This window comes from Ascidiella aspersa, chromosome 3, assembly GCF_963924565.1.
Source record: "Ascidiella aspersa chromosome 3, kaAscAspe10.2, whole genome shotgun sequence".
NCBI classification, from domain to species: domain Eukaryota; kingdom Metazoa; phylum Chordata; class Ascidiacea; order Phlebobranchia; family Ascidiidae; genus Ascidiella; species Ascidiella aspersa.
In genome coordinates, this window is record NC_139449.1 from 25,472,333 (window position 1) to 25,485,814 (window position 13,482).

General features: G+C 37.0%; 2 protein-coding genes across 2 annotated transcripts; one reads left to right on the top strand and one right to left on the bottom strand.

The window, feature by feature from the left end:
- Positions 1–2,321: 2,321 nt before the first annotated feature.
- LOC146161119 (uncharacterized) lies at positions 2,322–4,362 on the bottom strand. Its single transcript, XM_083384379.1, has 2 exons — positions 3,363–4,362; positions 2,322–3,077 (listed from the first exon to the last, which is right to left on the bottom strand). The coding sequence occupies exons 1-2, from the start codon at positions 3,583–3,585 to the stop codon at positions 2,854–2,856; spliced, it is 447 nt and encodes a 148-aa protein (XP_083240505.1). The 5' UTR covers positions 3,586–4,362; the 3' UTR covers positions 2,322–2,853.
- Positions 4,363–10,889: 6,527 nt separating this feature from the next.
- LOC146161120 (small ribosomal subunit protein eS27) lies at positions 10,890–11,144 on the top strand. The gene has a single exon (XM_083385898.1). The coding sequence runs from the start codon at positions 10,890–10,892 to the stop codon at positions 11,142–11,144; it is 255 nt and encodes an 84-aa protein (XP_083242024.1).
- Positions 11,145–13,482: the final 2,338 nt, after the last annotated feature.

Sequence of the window (13,482 nt, forward strand, 5' to 3'; positions counted from 1 at the left end):
AACGACCAACTGAGTGATATTTTAGGAAGATTTTCTACATGTTGACTTTAAACATCGAACGCAAAATTCAAAAAAAAAAGAAACAAACAAACTGCTGATAATTGGGCTTCGTAGTTCCCGGGAGCAGCGCAAGACCGTTAGGTACGTCGAGTCAGCTGCGACCCTTAGTTGTAATTCTATTAAAAATTACAAAAAGGGTCTGATTTAAACCGCATAAAAGGGTATAGACAACATTATGTGCACGCATAATGACAAAAACGGAAAAATACACAATTCATGTTGCACATTATAGCAGTAAAAACGACAATAGACAAAACATTTTACCAACGATCCTAAGTATTAGGTGTTATCAATTTAACGATGCGAGACTGATTGACCCGGGTTCAATCTTAATGCTTATTATTTATTTATTTATTGTTAGCACGTGATCAGTTTTAAAAATCTCCAATAAATTGAAACATGCTCCAAGAAATTGAAAAAAAAAATCGGCGCTGATCTAGGATGATCCTACCACTCCTTTTACAATAACGAAACGTTGCCTCAACGTCCCTTTTAAAAATTTTCCTCTTTAGGCAAAGTATAAAAAAAACTTACTTTTTTGCCGTAGTTTAAGTCATAGGTTGTGTCATAGAAAATATGCGGCCAATATGTATAAAATACATGTATTTACTGGTACCGTCTCATGGGTTCACCGCCCGCGGGCCGGATCTGTCCCGCCAATGTGAATCATCTGTCCCGCCGCCTCTTTTCCACACGCAGCATGAGGACGCCTATATATTTTGATTGTTTTACCAGAGTTAATGCAACTTTAAGGGGCGGCTGCACGCTAATCTGTTTTCTTTATGTATTATATTTGTGTGTTTCCTGAAACTATCACCAATGAAAAAATATTTGTGTGTCTGAATTCATTTTATTGCGCTTCGCATTAAATTTAGACACCACATCGAATGGTAAACGGTCCGATAGGATATAAATACTCTATAGCAGGGGTTCTTAAACTGGGGTCCATGGACCCCTTGGGGGTCCGTGAACTGATATTAGGGGGTCCACGAAGGCCTAATTAAAAAACTAGTGTATACTTAAAGTAATGAATTTTTGAAAGAAAACACTTTAATTCAAAATTAAATGGTTTTGCAGTGAATGTATAGTTAGACTCCATTTAACTTTCACATTTTTCGGACCGAAATAACAGAGTCATGAAGTCTATTTGTATTGTGACGTCAATTTATGACGTCATTTTTGAGCATTTCTTGTCTACCGGGGTCCATGCAAAGCAAAAAAAAATTTTAGGGGTCCGCGATAAAAAAAGTTTAAGAACCCCTGCTCTATAGAAACTAGATGAACGATTTCGCGTTTAAGTAATTGTATTACACCTTTATCATGATGATGCCTATCCTAGGCCTCATCCTCAATAACAGCCCTTTTAATTATAAATGTATAAAAAACTGGACGTTTTAACAACAAATTGTCAGTTTGTACTGCTCGGCGGAGATTGTTCTCAGTTTGGGTTTGACCTGCGGCAAGAAAAAGGTTGGCTACCACGTTGTTGTCGTCTAAACTTTTAGCCAGTAGTTCTCCGCTAAACGTCAATTTCTGGAAAACAACCTATAATATTGCAAAATGACATACTTACCAGTACGTAAGACTTGAAACACACTATTTATCTCTATCGCTTTCCGTGTATTAAGGGCCAAGTTATGATATTGTTGTTCATTGGTTTGCCGCAAGACTTTTTTTTATTTTATTAGCTCTTTGGAAGCTAAAAGTGTCGAGAATCCTTACTTTAAATCCGTGGTTTCCAACCTTTTTGTTATCAACACCCCCTTTCAAGTTTTCTAAACTCCAAAATTTATTATCGCGACCCTCGCCCTACAAAAGTTTTGGTTCATTACACATAATTTAGTATTAGTGGAGTTAACAATGACGTTAGTGGTGGGGTTGGGTTGTTTAGGTCTTATTCCGAACTGTGTTTTATTGCAATGTAAGTAACTTGAACAAAACAATACGAACTTATTTGCCCCGTATATTATTTTAAAGTAACACTTTAGCGATCCTAATAGATTAAGAAGGTTTTTATAACAGTATTTATGTATGTTTTATTATCTTGTTGTTTTCCTCAACGTTTTTTTCCCAGAAATAAAGTAGGGCAATTTAGTACAGAGAAGTGCATTGAGTAGAAATGTTGTTACATACAGATATTAATGAATGTCGCAAAACGGGTCTTCGGTGGTACAATGGTATAATTAAAAATGACATTATGCATAAAAGATTTCCCGTATCAAATGAGGCATTTTACTACATAAAAAAATAAGGCGACAAAATGGAATGGATTATTTTAATTCACTTTTGCCATTTTAGAACTGTACGACACACGATAAAGAACTACGCAAAATATACACACTGACACTATTTTTTTAAAGCATAAAAATAAATTCCCAACGACAGTCAAACAATCACTGTTATAAACAAGAATTAGATGGCTTTACGAGCGATTTTGATTAAGGCAAACCAAACAATTTTTCGGGTTTCAGGTTCAGTGTTCGTCAAAACCAGCTCTACTGGTGAACTGGGGTGTTAGTACAACTCAAATGGAACCCGTGTAAATTTTTACCGAAAGCGTTTAACTGTTCATTACAGTAGTATTACAACGTCTCGGACTTCTAAAGAATAAAATCAATAAAAATCGATAAAAGCAATGCTAAAACAAAATGTCTACATGCAGCAAACATTAGACAAGAGAACCATCGCCGAAACGCATTTTTATCAAGCATACGTAAAACACATAATTACAATGATCGTTTTGATATACACAAGAGTGGCTCGCCGACTGTGGTAGCCTGAAATTGGAACCTTTTAGTTGCCCCCAGATGCGACAGGACGGCAGTGCTCAAGCATGCAAGTTGCACATGCGGGAACTTTAAGGGCCTTTCTTCGAAGCTCCGATGGACAGAAGGAACTGCAGTGGGTATTCATGCAGGCCAACTTTTTTCCCCGACAGGTTTCCTTGCAAGTCTGACAATCGTCGTTTCGGCATTGGTTCACTTTGCAATCCTTTTTGCATAACTTTCGGTTGGCCTCTGTTAAAGTATATAGGTGCAGTGTGACAATTAACAGAGTACGTTCATTGTTTTTCAAGTATATCAAGTACAATGTTTTACTTAACGATTGTAAACCGAACAAAAAAAGTGAAGCTTTTGGTTTAAACTGGGAAACAATTACCCATGCCTGCAGGCTAACACAAGCCAAGGAATACATTGGGCTTTCAAGATTTAAGTTAGTTTTAAGAATTGTGTTTATTTTAAAGATTTGCCATATTAAACACCGGAGGAAAACTATACTACGGAAGTAACAAAATCACTTACTTGATCGGCATTTGCAGTTTTGTCTGCATGTGAGTTGAGCTTCGCATGCTGGACATACTGTCGTACACTTCAAAGGCGCCAAACGGGTCTTGGCCTCCTTCCGGGCCATTCTGTCCTCGACGCGTTCCATCTTGCTGGCCTTATGCTTTTTGTGTTTGTGTCCCTCTCCCAAAGCGGCCACCAGCAGTACGCAGCAAAGCACAGCTATTAAAAACTTGGCCATTTTCGACAAATAGGTTTTTCAAAAGTAGGAGACTAAGGTAATATCTGCAAAAGACAGTGGTCAGATTAAGTTTTATCATACATCATACAGTTCGTTGATGAACATTATCGTTTAAACGTAACAAAACCTTAACAGCTAAAGCAGACAGGCACAATATTCTGATAAACAGAAGGATTGGTGACTCAGTTACGTTCTAAACACACACTACAACAAAACCTAAGCGCTTTTGTGATATCACGAGATCGCTTTTACACGCTCGATTCGGCGTCGGGTTTCGTTGCCGTCTCGTTTTGCTAAAAATGGGAAACTGGCCGTCGAGACAAGAGTGGCTGACCCAGTTTCTAACAGGTGAATTTTGTCATTGTGGTATTAAATTATTTTAAACGTTAAAAACAACCGGATTAGTTTCAGTTTAACTTATGAAAATTTACAACAAGGTATAAAATTTCGCGATTCTTTAACCAAGCGCTAATATTTTTTTATTTGATAGCACAACACTTCAATGGCTTCTACAGTTTTAAAATAGTTTTGGATCAACTTTTATTGGTATAACCAAATATAATGAAATCGTATTTCTAGCTATTTTCTGGCAACGAAAATATCAAGCAACGAACGCAACATTCAACTCTGCTGTCCAATTTCAACATTTCTGAACCTTTTATTGCATAGATGTAAAACAAAAAAGGAAACGGTCTAACGAAAGGCGCAAGTCTCTTGTTTGTCCTTCGTCGTATCCGCAATCTAAACGTAATAAAAACCATTAATGGGTCGACCCGTGAGGCAGCTGCGTCTGAAGGTCTGGAACCTTGCTATCTGATCTGCAGCTAGCGCTGTCGCCGCAACTGATTTAAACGCGTTGCTTTTTTATGTCGACTCAGCACGTTTCACCAATCACAAGATGTTTATAGGAGCCGCTTGCGCGTTCTCGATCGCCGAATGACCCCACGCGATGCTGTTTTGGCTTTTGCGAGAGTCGGTCGTAAATATTGACGAAAAGCAAACATGATCCCTATGCGTTGGCGACAGGAGAAAGCCTTCGGTCGAAATGTTTCTCCTAGGGCTAATGTCGAAGGTTTTGTAGCTATGCCCAAAGACGACAAACAAGACGATCTACATCCACGACACATTGTGATAAAACGATGTTCTTCCAAGCCCGTCATTCTACTGTTCATATGTTTTCTGGATTTGTAAGTATTGGCTTGGTAGTCGACTTACAAAGGCGGCATCGTTTTAATACATTAGAAGCCTGCTACTTATCGCATAGATTCACAGCCTGGCCAACAGCTTTCAATCATACTTAACGCTCGCTTTGCTTTAGAAAACTTGAGATCAGTAAAATGATATACAATGTAGTAATTGTAATATTTTTATTTAGGCTGTAAATATGTATCATGTTATTTCCGGCAGTAAACTTGCGTTGTCGTTTTTGACTTTTCGTTTGTTATCTTATATTTCTTGTGTTTCCAATGTATCACTTACATGTGTGTTCGTTATATGTTTTGTTTTTTTAATGAACATTTGTACAAACAGGGTGCAGCCCAGTCGGAAAATTATCCATGTGCCATGCCTGTTTTATCCCCTCGCCTTGCAAGGGCCAACTACATATGTTCAGTGATAAATCGGTTATGTAAGCACGGAAATTCAACACCGGCAGGTACATGGCCCAGTCATGGCCATAAGGTATAAATATGGTTGGGCATCCTGTCAAATTACGACTATAAATCTGCAAAACACCATGGGTAAATTTACATTGAGCTTTTATTCATGCACGTTAAAAATATGGAAAGAAACAAAAAGAAACACAGAAATAGAAACTGTACAAGGCAATAACAAACTGCAGTTTAAAAAGACATCAATAATTGTCTGAAGGTTCCATTTGTATGATTTATTCACTGTCAGAAATATAGATTCTGAAAATGAGTCAGTCAACACAGGTTCAGCTATATCGGACTTGTGATTCGCAGGGAGTGGTCATCACAGGTTTTGTGCTTTCTTTATAAGCAATGGAATTGGCTTGTCTTCTTGCACCTCTGCCACCATCCCAGTCTATTGCACCTTGTAGTCGATAACAGATGCAGTTTGGTCTTTGTGACCTATGAACAGGAGAACGCCTAAAAAATTAGCTTGTAACTAATAAGTAGGACGATTATTATTTGTTGACAAGCAAAATTATTTCAAGTTAAAATCAGTCAAAAATACTCATAATTTGTTTACACAATTAAAAAAAAAACTATTGGCAAAACATTAGAGCCCAACATATGAAATAATAAATAAAAATCACATGCACCTTATACAGTATGATATTTAACTAACTTACCTGCAAATTTTGATAAGCAGCCGCCCCAATTAGGAAAATCTTTAACATCTATCAGCTTTTAATCCCAGAGGCCATGTTGGTGTTGGCATTTATTGGCACTTTATGTCGATATCTTTAGTTTTTTTAAGATTTCCAGGTATTTAGTCAGGATTTTATGCTCACTTAATACAAATATTTAGATGTGACTTTAGATTGCGTAAAAAATCTGGGATGTGCACCTGCCACAGAAATAAACTTGTCAACAGATGTAAAAATGGAGCTTGTTTCCTACTTTGTTTAGATACAAATTTAGTTCTTGCTAAAAGTTATTTTATTCAATGAATTTATTTTTTTATTCTGATATAAAACTTCAAATATAGCTTAGCCTACACTATCCTAAACATATATTTGATAGCTAACCTGATCTTTAGGGCTAAGGTAAAAATTTTAGGGCAGGTAAAAAAAGAAAACAACAACTGACGAAAAAGTCTAACACTCAGCTGCCCTATAGCTTTCAACTGATTTGTGATTTCAATTGTCTTAACAATAAACGTTCAAACTCGATTGTGATGTCATCCGTATATCGGCCAATCGGACGTCTGGAGTTCAAAAATATGCGCGCCGTTTGTAAATAAAAAAAAAACGCAATATAATAAATTGCAAGCACAGAGCGGGGAAAGGCGGCGCGAAGTTGAATCAGCGGGTAACCTAGCCAGTATTGTTGCCTTCAGTAGGAAACCATGTGTATAGCGTTGGTACGAATAGTACTTTTCCAAAAGATTTGTGTTCAGGCAACTTAACCTTTACTAATGTAATAAATTTTATCAATTAACATCTTTTTTTTCAGCATATCTAAATATACCTTCTTAACTTTGCTAAATATGTTGCCTAAACAAGAAAACTATAAATATTATAACAGCTAACTTATACCCAAGTAAAAATAGTAACCCCCAAAACATTATTACATATGTGTATGATATAGGTTAAAATTTTGGTTTAGCAAAGAAACTGTTAAAATAGGCGAGTCTACAAAGTAAAAAAAAAACAACTTTGTGGTTAGGTTCGATTTTTCCCAGAAAATATGGTAATCGCCGAATAAGTTACGAAAACCACATTTATCACCAAAATTCTGGGAAGCGCCGATGATTATGAAGCTTCGACAGAAATAACCCAGAAAAATACGTCATATATCACCGATTATTGTCAGGGTTATATACCTTTAGCCGGATATAAATATTTTCCGTGATGGCCCGGGGATAAACGGGGAAAAATTTCCGACTGGGAGTTGACTCGATGTACCTTACGGTCTTTCACTGCATCCTGGAACAAACAACTGTATTTTTTCTTTGTTACTTCGTACTGAGTTTTAGTTGTTTCGTTTCCCCAAAAAATAAAATCTATCTATCTATTCCTATCGGTAATGTTTAGTTCGGTTATAGAAATAATCGTAAGTGTTAAATAAAATACATTTTATTGGGTTTTTAATAACGGTAATGGAATTACATAGGTTACGAGTTATTATTTAAATGTTCCAAATATGTTATTGATAACTGATATGTTAACTTCGATTGGATGAGATATGCGAATGAAAGACGAATAATAGAAAAATACTACGAAAACGTTACATCGTTTATCTAATCCTATTTGTTAGTTTTACTTGCCGTCGTCTATTGCAAGTCTGTGCAGACAGATAGTTACACACAAACACTGCTGACTGTTGTACACGCTTAGGCAAAACAGTCAGGTTTTACATATGCATGGCTTCCATGATAAATTTCGTTTGATATGCCTCGGTCGCACTGGACGTGGCAATGCTCCATTGCGCAGCGGTTCGCCCTTCTCTTGGGTATTATGCATTGTTCGCAGACTTCCATTTGCGAGCGCACGATGTACGACTCTGCACATTAAGAAATGCAGGGATCAGAATATTTCATTTTTTAAAGTAATTCAACTTGAAAATGCCTGTTAATGCCAAATAGCTTTAATAAAACGACATTATCCCTGTAAATACAGTTCGATACGAACCTGTATTATCACCAGAAGTATATGATAAAACAACTGATGAAACATTAACTGATGTTGATACAATTGCGGGTCAAACGATCTTTATTTAAGTGATGTCTCTCTATTTAACCTATTTGGCTTTAGCATTCGTTTTCGGGCTACATCCTAGTTCTTCCAATAGCTTTTTTAAACCTTTTAAAATTGCATTCAACTGTAAAGCAAAATACATGTTTCGGCTATTTTTGGTTAAGCTTTCAAAATTAACATTCAACTTCGTTTTAACTCAGGTTTAGTGGACAGTTTTAGGTACAACGAAAAAAAATCGTAATCTTGTAAGAAAAAATATCGTCGATGTACATTGCTTACGGGGGCATATGGTATTATCTTGCGTAGACCCAGACCTCACGTGGAGATCCAGCCTCAGGTGTTTGTTGTTACTAATATTTAACGCCTGCACTACACTTGACCTATTAAAAGATACCGATTGAATTTAAAGTTTTATTCTATACATTTTACTTGTAAAGCAAGATAAAATTACTTTATTATGGAGATTCGCACAACATCTAATTTAAGGTGACAATCTTGAATTTCTGCTAATCATAGTTACTTTAACAATCTAATCATATATATTTTACTTAATAATACGAAATAAAATTATTAAACTTTGTACTTTAATCCTTGTACTTCTCCATCCAACGTTTGTTGTTGAATGCATGGGGTGATAAAACCACATGCAACTTTAATTGAAAAACACTTTGATTTGGAATCAGCCTATACTACTGTTAGGTGCCTACATTAACACTTAATCTATTAGATCAAACTTAGTTGCGTTCAAAGTTATAACTGTACACATGTCTTTAAAGGTTAGCATGCGAAAGAAACTGTTAACAGTTAAGTTCGTCGAACCATAGTCTTCGGGATACAACACTGAGCATTAAAGTGGCCGAACAGTTATGTGTTTAGGTTAATTCGGTGCTGGCACCAAGGGTTTATATCAGAGTATTTGTTTCTATGAGCGTTTTAAATGATCGGCTAGTCACGAAACGACAGCGTATAGTCCAATCAAAACTTCCCTAAAGGAGGTCAAGGGTAAATGTGTGATTTATTTCTTTGAAAACATACGAACGTACAACATAGATTTATTAAACATGACATTACGGTGTCTTTTTCACATAATGGCGTGAAGGAGTTTGACTGAAACTTGGGTAAAATACGTTCCAGTCAAAACATGAGAGTAAAACAACAAATTTAACCATCAGACTTGCGTATATGCCGAAAATTTCATAACATGTTAGATAAAAGGAACAGATGATAGACACATTGTATATGCAATACCAAATTAGGCTGCCCTTCTGTATAGCGTATTGAAATTAAGACGTTTTATGGTAAAGATATATCGCATATGGATAATAATACAACGAATTATGTTTTGTGACAGCATTAACCACCCCGTAAAACTGCCCCGCCCATCGCGCGAAATATGACGGTGAAACATTTTTTGAAAGCGCACTTTGCACAAAAATGGTTTGATCGGAGGGAGTTGAGACTAAATCGGCTGCCTTTCAATGCACAGGGATTTGAGCATTTTTTATCAATGCATTCGGCAATGACAGGTTGGCAGCGCGATACACACGAGCTGCATTGCTCGGCCAGGTATGCAGGTTGGTGCAGGCAATTGATAAGACAGGTCGCTCTACTAATTTTATCTGCAGAAACAAAATGCGTACCTTAAAAAACCTACCATAGGTTGCAATAATATATTCAGGATGTCAGATAATAACAAAGGGATGCATATCATGTGTGCCAGGTCGATCTACCGACAATTGAGCGATATTAAGGTGTAGACGTCATAGCATAGTAAGCAGCGATTTCTACATTTCAAAGTTTATAAATAAGGGTCGTAACGATTTTTGCACAATTATCGCAAACAATCACGATAAACAATTACCACAAGGCTTAAATAGATGAATATCAATTCCAAATGTTCTCCAAAGTGGGACCCCCCTCCTATAACGATAAATATCTCTCATCAATAAAAAACACCAGAGAGTCTAAACTGCTGGATTTCATCTCAGAATGTTATGCGCGGTATATTTATATAAACAAATAAATAGCTAATGTTGTAGTTACCCTGTGTGAGTCTAAATAATTCGTTTATATTGTATATTTAAACTCATGTCAATAGGTTGTCGATACAACTCCACTTCAATAGTAGTCTTACCCTACCTGTAGAAAATAAACATGTGCGCAGACAATTCACCATGTTCCCACAATTTTCCAAGGTGTAGCAACTTTTGCCGCATTGGTCAAGCTCCTCGATATCCTCCGGTCTAGGATGTTGCTTTTTTCCGTACGACATGGCAACCGCGGAAAGCATTATGATAACAACCAAAAATATCTTCATTCTTTCCAGAGCTTTATTTATGCGAATGATAAAATTTATACATTCTAGAAAATGAAACTGCAATGCTGAAATCAAACGATAAGCTACGCTTACAAAACTATCTAAACAAAGCTTTTCAAATTGTGTAATAAAAAAATATTTATTATAACAAATTTAACTCTTCAACGTCTCACATCTTCAATGCTACAATATATAAGTGCAGAAAATTTGCAGCTGCGTTTGCCTGCAGTAGATAGGCGAATCGTTTTGCTTTAGAAACGCTCTTGTAGTTGTCACGCGACGCTACCGGAAGCCATCGCTCGGTCAAGCAAGCTCGTTTTAGAGTAATAAATTTAAATACGCACCGATGGCCAAAAGGCGATTGCCCACGGTTTGACAAAAAAAGTCGAGTATGAACGATCGTTGCAGTGGCCATTTAATTCTGCAAAAGCTATGCGCAGTTCGGCACTGACTGGCTGTTTATCGCTTACTCCATCCTGTTGCAGGTTTTAATGACACTCGGGTGACATGCTTACACGTTTGAACAAAACACAAAATTGACAAAGATTGGCTTTATCTCGTTCATTCTTACAGTGTGTGCAATACATTTATCAAGGTAATATGCCGTTGGCCAAAGATTTACTTCACCCTTCAGCAGATGAAGAACACAGAAGGCACAAAAAGAAGCGCTTGGTTCAACCACCAAACTCATATTTTATGGACGTGAAATGTCCAGGTTGTTACAAAATCACAACCGTGTTTAGTCACGCGCACACTGTGGTATTGTGTGTCGGATGTTCAACTGTTTTATGTCAACCAACTGGAGGAAGGGCAAGCCTTACAGAAGGATGCTCTTTCAGGAGAAAGCAGCATTAACAGTATTAAGGAGAAAGCAGCATTAACAGCATTAACTTCACACAATGTTAATAGCCTACAGTTGTTAATAGCCTACAGGCATATAAAGACTGTTCGTTGCCATAAGTCATTTTAGGCTCACCAAACGCGAGCAAAATCAAGCATCCATAGCATAGGAATGCTGCCGCACATATGCGTTAGGTATCCCAGGGTGGACAGGTTCATTGGTCGGCCGTGCGGAAAATGTTCGTTGCACTTGTCCTCGACAAAGTTCTTGAACACGGGTCCGTAAATAACAACGCACCGAACCCAATTTGTCAGATTGTTTCGTTTATCTTCGTGCCAGTCGTTCATGCACATTCAATGTTTACAAATAAACAACTAATGTAAATTAGACGTAAATGGTGTAGGGCAGTGCTCTTCAACCTTTTTTGGTTTGGTGAACCCTTAAAGTTGTTCTAAAGAAGTCATGCACCCTGTTTAATTGAAAGTTAAACTGATGTTAAAAAAAGCGATAGGAAAAATCATTATGCATATCAATACAATCATGTCAATTAAACCGAGCGGAGCTGCCGAAGTTTTACACACTGTCGGTGAGAGTTTTAAAATAATTAATGGCTGCTTGCGAGTACTATTGCATGTCATAAAACAGCATTCAAACAAACTTGAGGAGAAAATAGAAAAGAGACTATTTAATGACTGTTTTGTCATTAAAAATGTCAAATATTAATGATTTATTAAAAGTTTGTGATGTACCCTTGTATACCTTTTCGAACTGGTACACACCTCATGCATATTTTGGTGCACCCTATAGGGTACACCGTGCACATCGGTTGAAGAGCACTGATATGGACTGCTTGAATCACCCAAAATAACTTAAAAGCTTAGTTTTACAATAACATGATCTTATAACAGCCAGTTTAATGCTCTAAAATTTTATAGGTTTAAGTTGATTTCTAATTGGGGGAATAGGGCTTTCACCCCTGAACTATGTATGATCTATGTCGGCTATTGTCCAGCGGCCTGTCTGGATTGTCTCCTGCGATCTCCATACAGGCCCTACCAGTATTGTCGCTCCGACCGAGTGACCCTTGCAGGCTCAGTGGAAGTTGGTCCACAAACTTCACTGAATCCCGTCCGTACTTACAATTTCATTTAAGAGATCGTCAGCCCGATCAAGCAACTAAACTCTTTAATATACAAGGGTGGATATCTATTATGTAGCCCCTTTGTATAATAACCGAGTGACTTCCTGAAATCATCCGGCCAAAAGATTTTCGTGCAAGCAAGTCGAGCCTATATAAGTCAAGAAGTCTAAAAGACACATTTTGCACTTGGTAACTTAACTGATGACTTGGACTTGGACTTAACTTGTTATTTCGGCAAAAGATCATTTCAAAATGAATTGTTTACAACGCTGGTGTTAAGGTCAATTGAAGGTATGGACTGCGGAATCGAAATAAAACAACAATAGTCCGACTCCCATAAAATCTCGAGTCTGACTCCAGGGAAAGTTAATTGAATCTGCCAAGTCCCGATTCCATCTCCGACTCCCCATCCCTGTATTCAACTCATCCATGTAACTAAAATAGGCTGCATATACAGAAATCGAAGCTTAGGGTTGTCACATAACCGACCCAATGCTAAATTAAAATAACAATCCGATACCAAATTGAATGGTGAAAATAACGGCCCAAATAGACGTTAAAAGCGACATGCTTTATTTTCAAACGTTTCGGCAATTTCTAATGCCATCATCAGTGACCAATACCAAATTAATATAGTAATTTTAGCCACGATTTGCGATGCATGCAGATATTTTGCTTTAAATAATAAATTATTTCACAATTAATAAATTGTTAACACTCTTACTGCTTTTCTTACTAATGCAAATTTTGGCCTCATAAATCAGAAAATATTGCCTTTGAACGTTTCGATGCCATCTATTTTTCTTGTTTAAGCATTGTAATGGCAATATTTTTTGTCCGTAATATGGGGGCTTGAATCGGATTAAAATGCAATAAGTATCGGACATCCCTCGTGTATATAATAAAAGGTTCCAGTTCAGATAAAGTGACTAGTGTGTCGTATGCATTTTTTGTTACAACTGTCGACGCAAAAAAGACACCGCTCTCGTGCGTTCTTAAAATGCTTCTATTTCAATGTTAAATTAAAGAGCTAGGTATATTTCTTTAAACACACTTATCAACAAGTTTACCGTTGTGCAATAGAGTGGATGTTGTAAGGGGTGTGGTTGAATACCTGGTTTTATTTCTATTGGTAAAGAGTAATACTATACCGAGTTGGACTTCGATCGAGAATAGAACACCGAGTCATGAGTCCGCCTACAGCCAAATTA

What these genes read in the sequence shown, in the direction of transcription:
- LOC146161119 (XM_083384379.1), bottom strand. Translation starts at nt 3,585, where the DNA reads ATGGCCAAGTTTTTAATAGCTGTGCTTTGCTGCGTACTGCTGGTGGCC. An exon ending in AAACTGCAAATGCCGATCAA is followed by an intron (nt 3,078 to 3,362) that starts GTAAGTGATTTT and finishes ATACTTTAACAG; the next exon opens with AGGCCAACCGAAAGTTATGC.
- LOC146161120 (XM_083385898.1), top strand. Translation starts at nt 10,890, where the DNA reads ATGCCGTTGGCCAAAGATTTACTTCACCCTTCAGCAGATGAAGAACAC.